At 39.5% G+C, this 20377-nt stretch overlaps 1 protein-coding gene across 2 annotated transcripts; it reads right to left on the bottom strand.

Annotated features, from left to right (window-relative positions):
• Positions 1-10: 10 nt before the first annotated feature.
• smchd1 (structural maintenance of chromosomes flexible hinge domain containing 1) lies at positions 11-20347 on the bottom strand. 2 transcript variants are annotated; one of them, XM_046370976.1, is made up of 47 exons: positions 20065-20347; positions 19260-19335; positions 18958-19116; positions 18770-18852; positions 18526-18638; positions 18302-18416; positions 17649-17768; positions 17324-17487; positions 17136-17229; positions 16822-17041; positions 16597-16723; positions 15925-16105; positions 14726-14920; positions 14532-14645; positions 14040-14146; positions 13711-13793; positions 13493-13606; positions 13132-13212; positions 12897-13016; positions 12665-12809; positions 12408-12501; positions 12003-12075; positions 11462-11601; positions 10776-10904; positions 10473-10697; positions 10123-10265; positions 9786-9868; positions 9590-9708; positions 8350-8511; positions 8075-8203; positions 7866-7945; positions 7554-7711; positions 7329-7444; positions 7160-7221; positions 6958-7045; positions 6634-6765; positions 6350-6505; positions 6123-6249; positions 3949-4068; positions 3176-3261; positions 2961-3083; positions 2621-2802; positions 1493-1602; positions 929-999; positions 680-845; positions 432-590; positions 11-320 (listed from the first exon to the last, which is right to left on the bottom strand). In XM_046370976.1, exons 1-47 carry the CDS (start codon positions 20224-20226, stop codon positions 235-237), a joined length of 5892 nt encoding a protein of 1963 aa, XP_046226932.1. In that variant the 5' UTR covers positions 20227-20347; the 3' UTR covers positions 11-234. The 2 variants fall into 2 exon arrangements, with proteins under 2 accessions (XP_046226932.1, XP_046226933.1); XM_046370977.1 differs by having other exon boundaries at positions 435-590.
• Positions 20348-20377: the final 30 nt, after the last annotated feature.

Raw genomic sequence — 20377 nt, 5'->3', positions numbered from 1 at the left:
TGCAAATACATCTTACTAAATGTGTATTTTTATTAATTTCCCAGCACATTCTTTGAGATATATCATGATACTTATAAGTGTTTTTGATTATTACATAGTGTTAAAATAGAAGAAAACACATCACACAAATTAAAATAAAATAGAACAATTTAACCAACTCTTGAGTGAATTCAATTATTAATGAGGTTTTGTGATCAATCTGTCAGTTTGGACCACCCCTGTTTATTATGTGGATCACTGCTTTGCTCTCTTTGTAAAGATGCCAGAAGGCTCGCCAGCATCCTCAGGACCCCGTTTCACTGGTCTCACTGAGGAAGACACTGGAAGTAGAAAACAGACCAATCAACAATGCTAAAAGAACAAAAAGCAACAACAACAACAGAAACGTTAACATTTATTCTCTGCCCATAATCTCAGACAAATAAGCATACCACCTTGTCTTTCAATCGCCTCCAACTGTTTCTCTTTCCCCTCCATTTCTCGATGCATTTTCAGCGTTTCAGGAGAGTTCATCTTTTGGAGGTGATCTTCATGTTCTTGTGCTGCTGCATCCCTCTTCTGCAGCACTGAACGGTACAACTTGAGCAGATCTGTAGAACAAAACAAGAGAAATTAAATCACAATCCGAGTGAGCCAGAGTACAAAATGAACTATAAAATATTACTACAAGAAAAGTCACCTATTTGTTCTTGAAGAGTGTAGTAACTTTGTGGGCGGGGGGCTGCAAACACTTGCAGTTTGTTCATTGGTGGGGCTTTGTTGTGAGCGCCAAACTCTCCTTTGGCACTGATCCTGTCCCCCTGCCTGGTCAGGATGGTGGGACACGGTATCTTATTCTGCACCACCTGTAAGCAACGACACATTTAGAGGTAAAATAAACGCAGGCCTGTTGATGCATAGCACAGCTCCAGCAGCAAGGATCACTTACCGCCTTTCTGTAGCTGTTTGCAGAGTCCAGGTCATCAATCAGGATAGTATCGCCAAGAACTTTTTTAAACACTGCAAAGGAAGCACAACACAGGAAACCTTCAGTCCCCTTCTGACAAACCTAAATATTTATCACTTGAACGTTTTTACTGTTTATACTTCTGAAAAAAGTCCATTCTCATAGAGAAGAGATTCATGGAGGATGAGGAGATAATTTGAGAATTCTTAAAACCCTGAAACTCCCCAAATTAAAAGCAATTTGAACATGATGAAAGAAGTTTAAAGGTTAGTAAAAGTGGTACAAGTTCTGCCCCAGTGACAAGGACCCCAGGGAGGAGACCCTCCACATCTGTGAGGTTAGATTCCAGGTGGAACCATTTACCCAAGGCTCACCATGAGTAGCAGGGGCATGAAAGAAATACCCCAGCAACAGCAAACAGAGAGACCTGGGAAGCATCTAAAACATACCACAGAAATCCCACACTTGTACAATAAATGTGTAATGAAAAAACAATAGCTAGGCAATGTTACTGCACAGAGAGGAAATCCGTTCAAAGCAGCTCACCAGTTTTACAGCTCTTCTTGTCTCGGGGGCAAATCAGGAGCTCTCTGGCGTAGATCGGGTTCCCAGGGGGATCAAAGAGAGGTTGACCATTTCTTATGTGTGGCAGCGGTCTGTAAGCAACTCAGGTCTTAGCAGAGAGCCACTGCAGATATGAACTGACACTTTTAAAGAATCATGCTAAGATTTCAGCTCCCTGGTGGAAAAAATAATAATGTACAGAATACATTATTTTTCACTTGCAGTGAATATCACAGTGTAATATCATTCAAGTGCTGTTAAAAAGAGGAAAAGTTGATTCTATTATCTAAATATACCTGCTGTGGACTTTGAAGTAACTGTCATCGACATAAAATCAACCACAACATTTCATTTACAAAAATTATTGCAGTCATCATTGCAGGTACCAAAACGGAAAGGAAACAATTGTGTTTACGAAGTCTTCAAACATAAAATCAGAACTTACATTGACATTTAATAAGTTGTGGCCCATATGGAAGATTATGTTCTTTCAGATTTTTCATTTTTTATTGTCTAGGTTTCAAAGCATGAAATATTTAATAAAATAAAAATATAAAATTGAAATATTTAATAAATTTATTCAAATTGGAATTTATATAGAGTGTGTGGTTGTTTGTCTTTGTGTGTTGGCCCTGCGATTGACTGGCGACCAGTCCAGGGTGTACCCCGCCTCTCGCCTGTAGTCAGCTGGGATAGGCTCCAGCTCCCCCGCGACCCTGACGGATAAGCGGTATAGAAAATGGATGGATGGATGGATGGAATTTATATAATCTGATGAATGAAAGCAGGACTTCGCTGAGGGTGTCCTTGTAGCTTAGATGTTAGACAGTCATTGCATGGAAAGGTTTTTAAATGACTGTTGTTGGACAACTTGCAGTGGCAGAAGGCTTACAAATTAAAGACTATAATCAAAGACACACAGGACCCTCATCAGGAAAGCTACTCAGATACCAACAGCAATACTGAAATGAATGAGTGTGTGTGAGAGTAGAGTATGAACAAGAAGTTACGATCACAGCTTTAAACTGGAGGAACCCCAAAGGAACTTTCCTATGTCACAAAAGACCTTGAGCTTTATTCAAAAGACTCTCATTGACACAGAAGGCGTACCTGTTCATTGGGTGCACGTACACATTGTCGAGGGCCATGACCTGCTGGTTGCACCGGGTGTCGTCATAGATCCTCCGTGCTGCAGCTGTCGTTTTGGTGACGACACAATCCATGTCACCACTGATGTGCCAGGAGATAACCCACGCAGCAGCATCATCCTCCACAAAGGCCAGGTGGCCAACCTGCATTCAGAAAGTAAAGGTTAAAACATGGAGTACAAACCCTTTGACAGTTTCACGGTGCACCCTGTGAGGATTAATCCGAGCTCCGATTACATCTACACTGAGTTTCCCACTTTCCTGAAAGTCCTACAGAAGAGTCCTCTTTCTGATGGCCTTACCGTTCCCAAAACATCCGGCTGCCCCCTAAATTGATCACGAATGGTGCAGACTCTTCTGGACATGCTGAGGATCCTGTCGGCTTCTGTGGTCTTCTCTGTAAGAAGTCTGTCAACATCTGCTATCTACAAAAAAATAAATATCCAAAAGGAGTCTCACAATAAATAAACATTTATTAGAACATAATTTCTGCCTATAGTGAATATTAGCATCTTACAGATACAGATTCTGCTATTTCCACGTTCTTCATGCTCAGTGTCCTTCTCTTTTCAGCCTCTTTTCTGCTTGCTTCCAGGTGTTGACCTAGTATGAAATAAAACTTGTAAATAAAAAAGAGCATTTCAAATACATACTGGCAAAACCACAAAAATAGAAGAAAAGCTTGGTTTTGTTCCTGTCAAAATGTGTCTGTAACACCAAGTATGGAGAGCTGGTATCACATCCCCACTCACGTGTTTACTTAGACTTCAGTCAGATGGTTCCTTATTTAATTAATTTTTTGACAGTTTCAGTGAGACAAAATGTTGTACTGTTGCTTGGATTTAAGCAACATTCAGCACTTTAGCACAGGAACATTGGTTTCTTACTAAAGAGAAAAGGTCAGTATATTCTTGCCTGTGAATATTCTCATTCATCCAGGTCATGGTTATCTCAAGGAAATTCAATCGAACGCAACTGGACATAGTTATTTGTCTTTGAAGACATTTCACCTCTCATCCAAGAGGCTTCATCAGTTCATGCTCGCTTGACTAGGCTGGGATTAGTCCCTAATAGCTAAGTCCAGTTGTGTTCGATTGAATTTCCTTGAGATGAGTATATTCTTGTTTTAAAAAATGTATTTAAAAATATATTGTTTTGGTAAAAACATTAAAACTTAAAAAACTTAGAGATGACACCCAAATCGTTTCCAAATGAGTCCCCACTTGACACACAGCACAGTCAGATAAAACGTTTATACTTAATGTGAGCTACTTGAATAGGAAATCTTACTAGTCAGCAGTTGAAGCAGTGCAGAATATGCAGCAAAGGTGTTTTTATATGCAGCAACAGTGGTAGTGAGCTCATCTTTTATTTTGGTTAACTCCGATACTTTCCTCTGGTTGTCCACATCTGAAACAACAGACACACTTTAAAAGATTGGTTCAAGCAAATTGGAAATAAAATGTATTCCTTTGCAGACAGTTTTGGTTTTCATCGCCCAGATTTTATTAGATATCCATCTCTGACCCCAATACAAAGGCGAGGCTCTGGATTTAGTCTCTGGTTTTAATGGATAACACTTAACACTTAAAACAGGGACATTTTTTTCTAAAAACAAATGTTGCAAATAGAATATTTAAAAAGTGGGGATCTATGAGTTGGCAGGATGTATGAAGGGTTTGCAATGCAGTCTGCAGTGACATAAGTGTGTGTGAGACAGCATGAGCAGCGACAACTCTCAGGACTCTTTTGCCAAAGCAGGTTCATACCAGCTGTTATCATAATCTCAGTGTGAAAGAGCAGGTTAGCCAATGATTTTTCTTCTTCTTTCTACACAAACTGCAAACACAGCACAACAAATGAAATCCAGCTCAGACTGAGCCAAAGATGGCTGCTGGTGAGGAGAGTCTGGTGTGTCAGCTCTGACAATCCATTAAATATTTCCTGAAGGAGTCGCCATCCATCAGTTTTATGTAACACTTATACTTTATTGTAAAGTGCTGCTCTAATTCTTGGAAATATTTTTGAAAATATTGGAGCTACAAGCCACTTTTTTGTACACATGGTGGTGAACCAGCAAAAGGCCTACTGCAACTCCTGGGAAATCATTAACACAAACTACATTAGAAAAAAAGAGTCAAAATGGAAAAGAAGTTTGCGGAAGATATTGAGGAAATCAAGAAGTCGCTGAATTACTTGTCAGATGAACTGAGCAAGATGGTAAAAAAACAAGACTTAGTGTCTCTGATTGATGAAGTGCGACAACAAAAGACTGTGATCCAGGAAAAGGACACGAAAACTGAAGTGTTTGAGAGAAGATGAATTGAAGATGAATTGCTAGAGAGGATGAATTGGAACAATACACAAGGATGGATGACTTGGTTGTATCTGGACTTGTGACATCCCCCCACTCCTATGCCAGGGTTACAGCCGAGAACAAGGAGGGAGAAGACACTCCACCAGGTGAATTACACTCACTTAAACAACAAGTCATTAAGTGTTTCAAAAGCAAAGACATCCCCCTAGATGATAAAAATATTGTACATGCTACACCATTCCTCAAAAGCAAAATACACCAAAGATAATCATAAGATTTGCCAACAGGAAACACAAAATTGAACTGTTAAAGCAAACAAAGAAACTCAAAGGCACTGGAGTATATGTAAATGAGGATCATTGTGACATTGTGTACTTGAAAACCTTGGAAATACCATTTCATGCTATAAACAAAAATCTTCCTCTTTGCCGACAAAAGTTATTTAAATTCTGAGATGGGCATTATAATTTAAGAGGTTTGTTTATTTTTGAAAGACATAAAGCCAGAACTAATGTTAAGCACAGATGTATTTCTGTTTTAGGCATACAACTGTGGAATGAGCTTAGTGACAAATTCAAGCAGTTCTTTGTTAAAGTTTATAAAAATCTTTAAAATATAAGTTAATTAACAATTACCGGTAAATTAAAACTTAAAGGTAAACATGTAAAAAAAGAAAAAAAATGCTGGTATGTAATTTAGTAAGATCTTTGATTGGCTGACTTTCTGGGTACATTAAGAAAACTTCAGGATAGGCTACAATAAGCCAGGCACTTCAGCCTACTCCTTTTTTGGGTTTTGATGTGAATTGTTAAAGTGTATTATGTATTGTGATGTATGTGACCAAAAATAAAAAGTATTCATTCATTCATTCATTCAATTTAGGATGCTAAATCACATTTGAGGAGGGGACACAGAATTAGACTTGACTGACTTTTCAACTACAAAGAAACACAAGCTAGTTGTGTGCAGCGGAAGAAACTAATGATTAGTGAGAAAATCAAATTTTTATAACTAAAATAAAATAGAGAGTTTCATTTAGTCAAACCGCACTTTCACATATGTGGAATGTGAGTTAGCGTCACATCTCATGTTCATGTGCCTGTTTCAGGCCAGCTGTAGGACTGTGTTAATGGATTTAAAACCATACCGTTGTAAAAATGGAAGAGAAGCTCAAAAGGCAGGAGAGGTGTGGAAACCATCGGCACTTCAGGTTTGAACAGGAGGATGTATGAACTGCCATTCTCACCGGGGCTGTTCTCCATGATAGCCAGCCTCTGTGCAGAGTAAACAAACATTTATGTGAGATGTACATCATCTGAGTCTTACATGCCAAAATAAAGGAGGCGGTGAGTCCTATGACAAATGGTCACTCACGGTGATGTGGGTGTTTCCTTCTACCAAAATAAAATCAAAGCTGCTGATTTTGTCTTCAAATAGAGGGAGGTTTGCATTGTTGTCTCCACTCGAGTTCTTTATATAAACCTTCACCTTCCCATCCAGGTCCTGCCCCGCTGGGTTCCCATATGAATCCTGGAATTGATCAAACACTCAGGCAGGAGATCAGCACATGAACAGCTAGACTACAACTTTAAAAAACACATATATAACTGCTCCTTCTACTCTTTTACAGTAATTGTTGTTTGAGGGTATGAGCTCACCCTTATCCTCAGAGTCATACTCTCCACCAAGGTTCGGTCGGTAAGGTTCCTAGTGTAGGACACAACTGGGGTGCATGGCAGAGAGTCGGGACCCAGTTTGACAGGTTGATTGGCCAAAACGTATATGGGAATCTAGAAGAACAGGAAACAGTGCTGTGGTTAGACATTTCTCTCAGTGAGACAGCCATGCAACAACTCAATGAGCCACTTGCTTGTCAAACAGATATGATAGACAACAATGTGGAGGACTCCATATGCTTTATATTTCTTCAGAGTCAACTGGAAAAAACTTGTTCAGGTGCTGTGATTTTAGATTCAACCAACCTGATTGCTGAACAGGACTTCTGTTTTATCAACACGTAGAGAGAACTGGACACTGTATTGTCCAACTTGTTTTGGGATCTCTTTGTCTCTGCCATGAAAGAAAACACAAACAAAATTCAAAGTTATTCAAAGGTATAGTTGGTACGATTCACTCTCTTTATTTAACTCCCAGTAAGAATACAATATCAATATCAGATTTTACCTGAAGTACAATCGGTCATGCCTTTCATTCTCCATGGGTTTACTACACTTCAGCTCAGTGGCCTTGTCAAGAGAAGTAGAAAAATACAATTCAGCAAATAAGATATGAGTTAAAGTAAAAGCAAATAAAATTCACTGCTAGTCCCTTTGTCTATTAGTCTGTCACACACCGTTGGTGGAGGCATCGTCGCTGCCAGTGCTCCCTGCCACAGAAACATGGATGCAGCCGCAGGATCAAAATTTCTTATCGGGCTCCCTTCATCGGACAGCACTGTCACTGTGAACACTGAACAGACATGCTCGCAGCTGCCCTTAGTTTGCTAAGACTACAACAGCTGCATACAGAGAATCAAGAGACTCACAGCAAAACAGCAAAAAGAGCCAAAGATACAAACCTGGGAATTTGCCTCCAGCAGGACACTTGGCTGTAGTGTCATATTCCACCAACAGGCTGGCAGGTTTGTTGGGATCAGGGATGACAGTGAGGTTCACTGATGGACCAGGGATGGATCTGTTGTTGAAGGACCCTTTAAACACCAGCTGGTAGTACCCCCTAGTGGAATAAGAGAGACACAACATGCCCCCCAGTGACTGCTGGAACATGTACAGTATTGGAAATATGCCTTTGGAATTTGGAACTTCTGTTGCACGATGATGATGATATATCAAATGCTCCCTTTTATCCTGCATTACAAAGCGATACTCACTTTGGTCCACTCACACCATTAACAGTGAAAGAGGCTGTCCCGTCTGCATTCACAGGTTGTGAAGTAACAGAGGTCTTCAGCTGAAACAGCAACAACAAGGTCTCCTTACTCATTACTCCTGATCATGCTGCACAGCTCATAAGTTCTTGGTCATTATTGACTTCTGTGGTAAATGGAGAAGGGTAAATGATAGATGTCAGAAATCAAACCTTAAGTGTCGGGGGTGAAGACTTCAGTTCTACCACAACGCTCTGATCTGGAGAGGGGTTTCCCCATTCGTCACACAGTTGGATGAGAAAGGGTGTGGCGATGCCACGGCCATTCAACACCTGCAAAGGCTTATAGAAAAACCAGTGCTTTAATAAAGTGCTGTGATCATCAAAGTCCTTCTTGCTATATATTGTCAAAATGAAAGCATAAATGCCTCAAACAGAACTTGAAAAGAAAAGACTTTTGATGATCACATCAAGAGAAGGTGTCTTACCTCCTCTGGTTTACTGACTACTTTAAGCTGTGCAGGGGCTCCAGCGGTCACTTTAACTAGGACTCGCTCCACATAACTTCCATAGGTGAAGCACATTTCTCTGGAACCAGGAGTCCCAGACCGGAACCGAATCCCCGTCACCAGAACTGACCTACTGCTCTCCTGAAGTCAGCACAAAGAGAGAGCGTCAACTCATCAGTAATTCTTAACAGTAATGGTAGAAGTATTCAGAACCTGCACTTAAAAGTATTGTCAATACAAACTAAAAATGCTTTGTTAGAAGTAAAATCTTGGAATATACACCTTACATAAGTAAAAGTACAGCAGCAAGATGTACACTGACCATTAAAAGTAAAAGAACTCATGAGTGGTTGTCATTGTCTCTATTATATTTTCATATTGATTTCTTGCATAATTTATTTGAACAGCATTGATTTCTCAAGAAAGACCTAAGATCTGTTTCAAAGAAAGCAATTACAAGTGATATTAAGTATAATGTTTTAAAGCCTGATCAAGAGATGATAAGAGTGATGACATTTTGCATTGTTATTAATACGCTAACGAAGCTAACTTTTTTAATATAAAGACCATCTGCTGCAAAAGTAAATGGCACGAGGGAAAACAAAATCTCATCATGCAAATTCATCTGTGGGTAACTACAATAAAACCTTCCCACAGCCTGTAAAGCTATAAAGAATGGAAATTTCCAGGTAATAAATCAGAGATTTTCCAGGTCTTTGAGCTACACCTCTGCGGGTCAGGAACGCTTCTGATGGTATGCAAGAAAGTTTTACTTTCAATTCAGAAATCTGATTAGGCACTCCTTAGCAGCAACATTCAAGTTTTATTACCTTGTTGACCGCAGTCTCTTGCACATAAATCATGTGCTCTTTTTTATGATGCAGAGGTTGAGAGACAAAGGTGAGGAGAACGTGGTGTAATAATAAGCAGGAGTAGCAGATGAACAAAGCTTTATGCCACACATTGTTATACAGGAAAATACACAGGATATTCAGACCCACAACTGGCTCTGAAACATCTGAAATATTGTTTGTGTCCTACCTTGTGGACATTTGCTTGGTAATTTTAAAAAAGCTAAATAAAGAAGACCACAAGTTTGGAGACAGTAGTGACAGGAAAAAGACAACATAGGTGAACAAGCACATTTTAATTTAGAGTTGAAAAATTTCAGCAATTTCTGAATTTTATGTATAGTTTATGTTTGTGTCTCTTTTCCCACCTGCCACGTAAAGCTGACGGCTGAATTGTCCACACCTTCAGCTTCCACACTCATGTGGTTCACACAGGTGGAGGTGAGCACTTTGGTCACATTGTCATACTGGTCCACAAGCTCTAAGCCTGCATAGGAGGAAAAAGAGTCCATATAATGTGCAAATATATCCTCAAGACTTTTGGGTGATTGGGTTCACACTCACTGATTTCAGGAAGGGTTTCACCCAGCTTCACTGTGTTCTGAAGAAGAGTTGCTTTTAGCCGTGTTGGTTCATTTGGAAGAGGCCTACAAACAAAACAACGAAAGGTGTGCACTTTGAAAGCTAAGAGGCAGGATATGAAAGGAAAAGTTCAGCTGGGGAAATACATTTATTTCATTTCTTACCAAGAGTTAGATGAGATAGTCAGTACCACTCTAATTTCTGACTGATGTACTACTCTCAACTAGCAAGAAAGCAAGTATGTACATTTCCAAAAACAAACTATTCCTTCAAGCTTTCAAACAATGAATCACATCTTTGAGTCAAGCATGTGGCTTACACTATGTCAAAGGAGACAGACACACTCTGGTCTTGGTAGGACACCTGGTAGAAGTGCTCATCCTTCACCTGCGTGGGCACCTGTATATCAGGCAGCTTCCCCTGGAACAGATTTTCCAGGTTTACATCTGCTGTCCAGTTAACCTGAAACAAAGTCATGACAAGTCAGTCATAAGCTGGGACCAGTTCAATAAGTGGTTTGTTTCATTTATAATCAAACAATCAAAACCACTGGCATCTTCACAGATGGCAACAAAAAACGGCTGTATAAGTACAACATCTGCAGTACACAGGAGGTTTTGAGTCAGAAAACATAACAGGAAGACAATGTGTGATATGTGGCAGGCACACCTTGATCTTGGAGGCTATTCCAGCAGTGAGAGGCACCTCTTTGCCGGCCTCATCATATAGCCTATAGAACAGGTTCTCCAGCGAGCCCCCAGCCAGCCATTCTATCTTCTCCTTGTTCCTAAGCACCAGATTTTTATCATTCTGACTGTAGAGCTCCAGTGAGGACACTCTGCTGCTGGGCAACACCAACAGCTCCCTCACAACTGATGCAACGTTTCTGTGACTCTTGTGGGAAAACAAAGAAGGGTTACAGTTTTAACCTAAGAACGGAGAGAGCTTTATATTTGTTGTTATTTTACTTACAGGCATATCAAACTGAACTTTGAGCTTTTGTGGTTCTCCGTTGATTATTTTCAGGTTGATTGGTTTTGTCACAAGCTGTCCAGCTCCTGTGCTACTGCAGTCAGTTTCCACTAGTGGAAGCCCCTGAACCTGATGTTCACACACAAAAAAAATAAACAAATAAATAAAAAAATTTAAAAAACAGAATGAGGACAAACTGACCAATGCAAACAAGTTGTTCTTGATCATTCAGACCGTATTAGTAAATTTTAAAAAAGAGGGGGAGTTAAAAAATTTTAGTGGCTAATTTTAAGAATAACATTGGCAAATTATACCAACAAAAACAAAATATGTTCACTTACAGATTATTTCTTTTACGTTGTGAGATTTAAACCCCATTTACAGTTACAATTCTGACAACATGTGTGTTTTCTCCCTGGGGTGACAAGCCCTCATGTACTGTAACTAAGACTAACTAAGACATGCCAGACATTGTGGGTTTTCATTTCCAGTAAACAGCATAAACTGTTAAGCAAGAGCCTGTAAATTCTCATGAGACAGACACCCTCTTGCTGAACAAGATAAACTGGAATACTGCTTCAGAAACGGGCACTGCATTTTCAGACCGCCTCTAGTCACAAGCCAGGTTTCCTGAATCAGTCCAACATGGTCAAAGTGTACTTGATGACTTCACAACAGCCACACACCTGGCAGCGAATGACCTGTTTGGGGTTAGTGGCAATGTTTCCAGCCTTATCGTGAATTTCAGCGTGAAAGCTGATGGGGTTTCCATTCTCTGCACTGATCGGGCTGCTCTCTGGCTTCACATGGAGGGAATGCGGTTTACCTGAAAAACATCATTGTGCAGCTTGACTGTGAGGGGTTGGTTTTTAGGTTAGATTATTTACACAAAGTAAAGATGCTGAAGAAGCAATGACGCAATCGTCTCTCACAATTTCTCAGAGCTCAAAATGACAGTTCAGATGACTTCTGTAGTTTGACCAACAGTCCAAAACTCAAATATTTTTAATTTAAAATGACATAAAACAAGAAGAAGACAAATTCGTACACCAAAAATAAGCTACTTTTGAATAATTTTTGTGAAATGGCAATTGATCATGCAAGAAATCAATCAAGAAGTTGACAAATTATCATTATTTCAAGCATTTAACCAGTTGATGTTACTGAAATGACATTATGGACCTCTGATATTAATTGTTCCAAAAGAATAAATAAATGCAGCCTCACCAGGGAGAAGAACAATGCTGATATTCTGTGTGTCTTTTGTCAAGCCAGACAGGGTCACTTTTAGGCTGTATGACTGCAAAATAAATACAGGATAGAAATACATCGAATACTGTGTCAAATACTGCACTCTTTTCCTGTACTGGTTCAACACTGCATTATTGAATAATTATACCTATGCCATCAACAGTCTCTTCGTATGAAGAGTCAAACTAAGATAATTTTATTTGTAGAGCCAAATTTGACCTTTACAGTCTGTACATCATATGACACCCCCTGTCCTAAACCCTCAATTCAGAAATGGAAAAACCTCCGCAAAAACAAGAAAGGATGAAATGAACGTCAGTGTTTTCCCAGGATGGACAAACATGCCACAGATGTCATGGTGACAGAATTAACCTTTGATACCTGTTGATTCAAGACTTTTCCTATTGCTTTGACATTTCTGATGGTGAATGTGGCCCCCTTGCTGTCCACTTCCTCATAACTCAGGTCCAGACCGCTAAATAATAAACATTTGAATCAAAACGTTAATGGAGCCAAACAAACTTCTACATTTGGCAAATTAAAAAAAAAACGAAGATGAGATTTATGAAGGAAAATCTTAAATAAATCACACATAAAGTGAAGAAGAGCAGATGTTTTACAAATAGAGAAGGACACACCTGCATTGGAGTACAGGTTTGAGATTGGGAGGAGGTATCGCTGGGTGGCCATAGCCATCTCTGATCAACAGAGGAATGTCGAATGGCACTCCTACACGAAGAGGGGAGCTCACCGCAGAGGCAGCAAAAATCTCAGCCTTCCCCGCTGAAAGTGACAAAAACAGCACAACTGTGTGATTAAGGCATTCAGAAGGGATGCTAAACATGTTGGAATTTTGTGCTTTTTTTTTACCCTCGATGGTGAAATCGAGTTTGTAGCTCGGAAGTTCTCTGCCTCCAAACACAGTAACATTACTTTCATTTATCGCGGTCTTCAGATACAGAGTATACTTCCCCAGCTTCTCCAGTTTCACTGTCAATAATGAGATGTTTGCAAAATTGATGTGTGATCCTTCAACAGACAAAAAAATCAGGGCATCCTAAAGGGAACCAACAATGAACACACTGACAAATATAAAGAAATGTACCAGTTTTGTTGAACACGAATCCCCACTTCAGTGAATGTTGGGCAATGATAGGAGGGAAGACCTCTTGAGTTCCCTGAGGACCTAAGTATGACAGGCAAATAGACAACGTTCAGAAGAAATAAACTACAACTGTTTACAAACTACATACCAAAAAAAGCAAGCAATCTGAGCAGTTTTTGAAGTTTTTCCGCTAGAACTGGCTGAAAGAAATACTTTATGTTGAATTTCCCTGTTGGTAACAACAAATCCTTTTCCCAGGGAGCTGGTTAGCCTATTACTGCTCTCAGCTTTTATCTTATAGAAGTAAAAGAACAGACTACAAATCAAACCATGTGTTTGAACTTCTCAGAGGTTTTCCTACCATGGTGGACGACTGTGAAGACAACAACCAGCTTTTTCACCGGTCCCTGGCCAACTGAGGGCATCCTGGATAACGGCTCATCCTTCTTGTTTAGAATTTGGATATTGAATGGCCCTGGGATGATTTGAAAGTGCAAACACAACATACAGTGTGATGTTTGGGCTCTGTGAAAAAAGCATATTTTTCATGGCATGTGTGCAAACAATAAAATACTTTACCTAACGCAGTCCCGGCTGGACAAACAGCATTCTGTGGTAAGGGGTCAGCCTCTACCCAGTCCACTTTCAGTTTCTCTGGAAGTCTGGAAGAAACAAAAATGATTTACTTGAGCTGACAAATATGAACTGTAGTTGGGCCTTCTTGTAAATTCTTCATGTTATGATATTTCTTTTCTCTGAGATAAGGTGGAGTGGAATTAAACTTCCATCTGATTCCACTTTTATCACCATTGAATCACATCTAACAAACTGGGATGTTGGAGATAACTCTAATATAAATGCTCTGTAAAGCCGCAGCATAGCTACTATTCCCCTAACTGCGTACTCACTTGGCAAGGTCATTGTTAATGTGTTCCTTGATGGCTTCATCAGTGGCAGTCTGGTCAATCTTGTAAATGGGTATGATCCTGGTCTTGTCATAAAGTGCTTTGGGCTCCTATGAAAGAATGAAAACAAAAAAGGGGGTTCAAATATCATCTAAAACATTGATAAAGCAGCAAAAAACAACATTTGTAATAAAATATATGGACGTGGCATTTCTATTATTAAAAAAAATAACTTCCAAATTTTGCCATATTGAACTGAATTTAAAAAAAAAAAAAAAACTTGAGACACAGTCAGTGTGGTAAAATGTAGAGAATGTTGTTGAGCGCATTTGTGTATTAATATTAAGTTAATCAGCACAAACAAACTTTTCATTTGGTTCCTTTTTGGGCTGAACTCGTCTGTGGAGTGAACAGTTTCCTGATGTACTTATCTGACTTTTTCAAATAAAAACTCAAATAAAAACTAACTATAAAAAAAATTGATTCATTCCTTACCAGAGTCAGTTCAACAGATCCTCCTGTGGCAAAGACATCTCCTTGGTTATTTCCATACAGCAAAAACCGAATCACCTTACCATACAAAATGGGCTGTGTTTTTTGAGACTTGACCTGTACAAAGAAGTTCTTAGGTATGAACATAGAATGACAAGAGTATACATATCTTATATCAAAATCAAAGAGATGCTCACATGGTCGCCTTTCTTGTACATTTTTCTGTCCCATTTGATGGAGGAGAACACCCCCCAGGGATGTTGCATTTTTTTAGAAGGCACATCTGTCCGTGTTATGGTTTCCTTGTAGCCCAGGAACTTTATTTGCTTGTCCCACTTCTCGTGACAGGAGTTTAGCCACTGTGCAAACTCCTTTTGAATGTTTCTTCGTTTCTGTGCAAATAAAAAAATTCAGCAACACTCAGCGGTTCTTCCTGGTTTTTAAAATAAAACAAACGGACTAAATCTGCATTACACAAATTTCTATTGCCAACTTGTCAGCAAATGATTGCCTAATTACTATCTATCAGACCGGGCAACACTGTATTGCGGTCTTTTCGCATAAATTCACTCCTAAATTGACACCTGACAAAAAATATCTGGCAGGAGGTGTTGTTTGCCCAGTGCAGGACTGTCTTCAACCATTAACTGTAGTGGTTGTGGCTCAGCAGGTAGAACGGGAATCGGAAGGTTCCAGGACATGCAAACTATCTGGTTAAGCCTCAGTTGTTGCCTAACCAGTTACTTTAACTATGACCCAACAGAAAAGCGACAATTTTATCACCATTGTCTATCAAAAAAAATTAAAACACTGAAATAGATAATGAATATATGGTATGTGACTTATTAGGCTTATGCAACATAAAATAAATCAAAAATAGATCAAAATTACCTCATTATTACCTCATTATAATGAGGATAGCTATATTAACAGTAAGCAGCACCAACAAATTATTTTCTCTTTATCACTGGGTTGGCCATTGTGGATCGATTTGTGAACTAGTGAACATTTCCTCTGGGTGCGACGGAATCGCAACTTGTAGCAAGCAGGTGGCGCTAGGAGCATAACTGAATATTGGCATGCACGCGTGTGTCTTCAACTTAACCCTCTCACCCAGCATCTAAAGCTTTGTGCAGACTGGACAAGGTGTGATGGAGTTACAACAACTTCCTGTTACATGGCAAAGCTGCTTAGAGAAAACTGTCAACCAGAGTACCTCTAAGTTTTAAAACAGTAATTTACTGTTACAGGTAAGCTATGAGTATAACAAAATTTTGGCATGTACTGTCAATCTTAAATGTATATATCCACATCTAATACAGGTGATAGAGAAGAACTCTTTAATGTGAATCTGCAGTTTCACTCAACAACAACAAAACAATTTGTTTCTGATCACCTGTCCATCAACAATTCTGCTGAAGAGAGTGTCATTTTTCCTCAGTGCCAGCTCCAGGTCCAGGAAGGTGAGCTTGTTCATGCTGACCTTGAACCTGTCGTTAGTGAACAGCACCCCTGAAACTCGGTTGTAACACTCTGCGGGCACCTTTGAATCTTTTCTCCAAGCACACCAGTCAAACCTGCGACAAACAGCAGAAATATAAAAGGACCAACATACTACATGAGAAGATCTGTGCCACTCGGACATACATATGTACGCTAAATATACAGTCTGTCTTAGCAAGACTTAAAGCAACCTGATCTAACCTGACTGTTGAAGTTTTATACTGTATAAACAAATATAAATACAACAATTTGTGTTCTTTTGGAGCCATGGAGTAGTGGAAAAGGTGACATGATGCATAAATAAATAAAGAAAAATCAGATAGACTGGTGCCTGTTCCTTGATCTAGTCCACTTGTTTCTCCACTGTAGCAATTAGTTTTTGTGCTAAGCTAACTGTCTGCTGGCTCTAGCATCATATTTTGTGAACACACATGAGAGTGGTATCAATTCTCTCATCTAATTCACATGTCAAACTGTTCTTTTAAATTTTCTAACTGTGACAAAAGAAATTACATTCCCTCTGATACTTTTAAAGTTTAAGTGGGAAAAAAATAATTTTACTTACTCTGACACTGTGGTGTAAGGTATGAGCCGTCCATTCCAGAAACATTCAAATATGGGCCTTTTCTTACTTGCCTGATGCTGGACTCCAGACTCATCATCATCATCATCATCATCATCAACATCACTGGCTGATAAACAAAGAAAAACAAAAAAATCCACAATTTTATTCAATACCAAAGCCATCATATGGCATTAAGTAAAATACTCAGTTTTAGAGTTTGAATACCTTGCTCAGCATTTGGGTCTTCTGGGTAAGTCTCCTTGTCATAGAGGAAGGGATGATACCGAATGATTCCCTCCACTATGCCACCCTCAGGTTCAGTGGAAGAGGCCATAAACTCAAACGTGTCTGTGGCAGCTTTTATGTACAGAGCCTGTATGTTGTCTTCAATTTCCTTAAGACTCAGCATACGAGGACGTTTGGCCGCCTTCTCTTGCAAAGTGATCTGATTAAAAGAGATAATTTAAGCTAGAACAGACTGTATTGATTTGAAGTCAACTCTCATCAACAACTAAACCTCTTAAGATCGGCAACCTCACCTGAATGTCAATTTTAGGGAGACAATCTGAGTTTGTAGATCTGCTATCCTTGTCAGTTCTAGGAACTCCGTGGATGTAATAGTGATATATGTGACTGAAACATGAACAAAACAAATCCTTTGTACATAAAATCTAACAAAGGAGGTATTTTGTGACTAGTTAACATGCTTGAACGCATATGAACTCACGCTAGCTGTCTGGTCCACACTTCAAACTTTTGTATCAGGAAGGTGATGTGCTCCGTCTGGACTCCTGTGATGACCACAGCCGTGAAGCTTGCCTTGTGAGTTTCCTCAGCAATGAGCGCATGGAGGCTGTGTTCATTTGTATCCACATGTGAAGAGTCACCGGGCTGGAGGAGAAAAATGACACAAAATATCCCACATCCCACCCATATCAAAATCACACAAAACTCCAGATCTCCAGCTTGCTTGTTAAAAATCATGATCGTGACCTCCTTTGAAGATCCACATGTGTATTTTCTTCCAGAGGTTTTCAGAACAGAGAACTTACCTTCCTGTTTTTGATGACTGTACTGTAAATATCCTCATTGTTCCTCTCTTTGTTCTCAAATTCTTCTTTTGACAGAACCAGCTCATGGACCTTTGGTGAGCCAGCTGATTTACTGATCATCTAATGAACAAAGTAAATCTTAATCTTAATGCTTTATTAATATGTTGTTTTTTAGAGCATTCATTTGGATGAAATCAGTCTGGTGAGGGCAAGCAAAGAGAACAATGCACTCATGTTCTCTCATGTACTCATGACTCATGACTGATGACTGATGACACGACATGATCCGACAAGCTGCTGGCTAATCAAGTACTGCTGGTAGATTACTTTGTAATTTGAATGCTGTTAGTCTACTGTTAAGAGGATACAGACAAAGATAAACAAAACAGGGAGGATTTCACAAGGATTTCATAGGCTATAGTAGTATTCCTCTTTACAGGGGCCTTTGTTTCTCTATCTGGCAATGCAGTAATGCTGCATTCATTAAGGCAGAATGAGCAGGATTTTCCATTGTGTATTTTCTTACTTTGCTGCATTAAGAACATTTATGTAAATCTGCCACTAACAGCGTGCAGGGGGAGGCTGTAGCAACCAGATCAGAATTCAGCAGAATTCCAAGAAGCAGTCAACCGAAGTAGTTTCAGAGGCCTCACCCTAACTGCATCTCCAATGAAGAAAACAGCCTGTTTTCCTCCAACTCCAGAGTAGGATATGTCACTGTTGAGACTGCAAGGGACATGATCAGGCCGAACATATTCCTCCTCCGTTCTGCAGCGAAGGGAAAAGAGACAAAGATGGCATCCTTTGGGCAATCATAGCTAATCTGAAGCTAGAAAAGGCAGTAAAGCACACCAGTCATGCAAATTTGCTGTTTTACCTGGAAAATTTAGAGAGCCTGTACACTGCCCAGTTTTTGAGCTGCTCAGAGGTCATGCCGCACCCATTATCTAAAATGATCACTGCAGGTTTCCCAACAGTTGCATCAAATAGCTGAAAAACCACAACAAGTAAACCACTATTACAGATTCATATAAATAAAGTCACAGACTGTTCCATCTTGAGACTGTAAAAATAAAAATATGTGTATTTGCTTTAAAATGATGAGACGCTGCAGAACCAACCATCCGTATCTCTATTTGTCTCTTCCCTGTGATTTTTGCCATTGCTGAAAGAGCGTTGTCGACCAGCTCAGCAATTGCAATTGCTGGGGAAAAAAAATAACAAAGAGGCAGCAAGTTATGAGTGATGATGTGCAGCTTCATGTCTTTAACCATCTCATGCCTGCTGCTTTGATCAGGTAGGCACTTACCCAACGGGTTCCGGCCCTCACTAGCATAGTACTCATACATGCCACTCCGGATCAAAGTATCATAGTGAGGTGTGAAGTTGATGCACCTCTCTGTTGTCAGTGAGAGAGCTTGGTCCTTATGCTTCAACAAGTACAGGTTGCTGCCATTCTGAAGCTCCTCTACAATAAAATTAAAACATGTTAGGGCAGCTGATGAGATTGACAGAACAAGTTAACCACAGTTTAAAAAGTATTTATATAATTAATCATCTATAACGTATGGCAGTAGAGAGATTTGCGCCCACACAGAGAGATCGACTCACCAAATTTGAAGAAATCCAAGACTGTTCCGTCCTCTGTGGCCAACACAAATGTCTCATGTGAAAGGACTGCAAATTCCTGTCAAAAAAAATGTTGACAGTCTCAGTTACTACTTTGAAACAAGCATTTGATTTATTGGTTAGTTGGTCAATCGAAAAGTTGTTGTTTTTTTTTAACAAAAATACCATTCTCAGCTTCTCCAGTGTGAGAATGTGTTGCTTAATATCATTGTGAATTGAATCTTTGGTTTCTGGACTGTTAGTTCTGGACAATTAAACTCATCTTTCACCGTCTTTTGATGTTTTATCAACAGAAAAACTAATCAGTTGACGGAACTATTGTCATATTTTGTACAACTTCCTGGTGCAGCAGAAGAAGAAACAGAGAAGAACAGTCTATAAGAGTAGGAATCAGAATCAGAAGAGGAGGCGAAGGTCCTCAAAGACAACTGGTGGGCTTTTCATCATGAAGGCGGAAAACACAACTCAACATTTCCTTGTTAATAAAAACAGCTGTCATTATGTTTTAATTACAAATGTCCTAACATCCCATCTCTTTAGGGAGTGGTGTGCCAAAACATTTTGCCAGATTACGCTCTTTAAAGTGAAGGCTGCCCTTATGTTTTAGCACAGTGTGAGTCATTTTTTTAAAATAACCTAATGACCTGTAGATACATTATGGGTATCTGTAAAAGGAAACGTTTTCACAGTTACATAATATACATAATATATATGTAATAATATAACATAGGATATATATATGACATGTTATTATATCATATTTTCTTTTTAGTTAAGATGACATTGCCTGTTTCACAACTCGAAGAAACTCTCCGAACTTCAGATATGTTGTTTCCAAGCATTTTCTCTCCTTCTTATCTCCGAAGCGGTGGTCGTAAACGAAAATCCTGCGGACTCTTGCGTCTTTCACAACAAATCCTGAGGGACGCTGAGCGCCTGAGTTCAACATCTTCTCAACCTAAGAAGAAGAAGAACAACCTGGATAAGATTTTGTGGATGTTTAAAGCCTCCGTGCCATCCTCCCTAATGCCCCTCGGCTATTTCTGTCATCAGTAAACTCATTGATTCGTCCACCGCTTTCGTTTCTACGGCAGGGCGCT

The sequence above is a fragment of the Scatophagus argus genome, chromosome 18, assembly GCF_020382885.2.
Source record: "Scatophagus argus isolate fScaArg1 chromosome 18, fScaArg1.pri, whole genome shotgun sequence".
NCBI lineage: Eukaryota > Metazoa > Chordata > Actinopteri > Scatophagidae > Scatophagus > Scatophagus argus.
The sequence above is the reverse complement of the archived record's forward strand: the minus strand, read 5'-3'. Positions and strand labels throughout refer to the sequence as shown.

Coding starts and splice junctions, on each gene's coding strand:
- smchd1 (XM_046370976.1), bottom strand. CDS start 20,226: ATGTTGAACTCAGGCGCTCAGCGTCCCTCAGGATTTGTTGTGAAAGAC. Junction 9,709..9,785: donor TGAAACCCTTCCTGAAATCA/GTGAGTGTGAAC, acceptor CCTCCTATGCAG/GCTTAGAGCTTGTGGACCAG. Junction 7,445..7,553: donor TGCTGGAGGCAAATTCCCAG/GTTTGTATCTTT, acceptor ATGTCTGTTCAG/TGTTCACAGTGACAGTGCTG.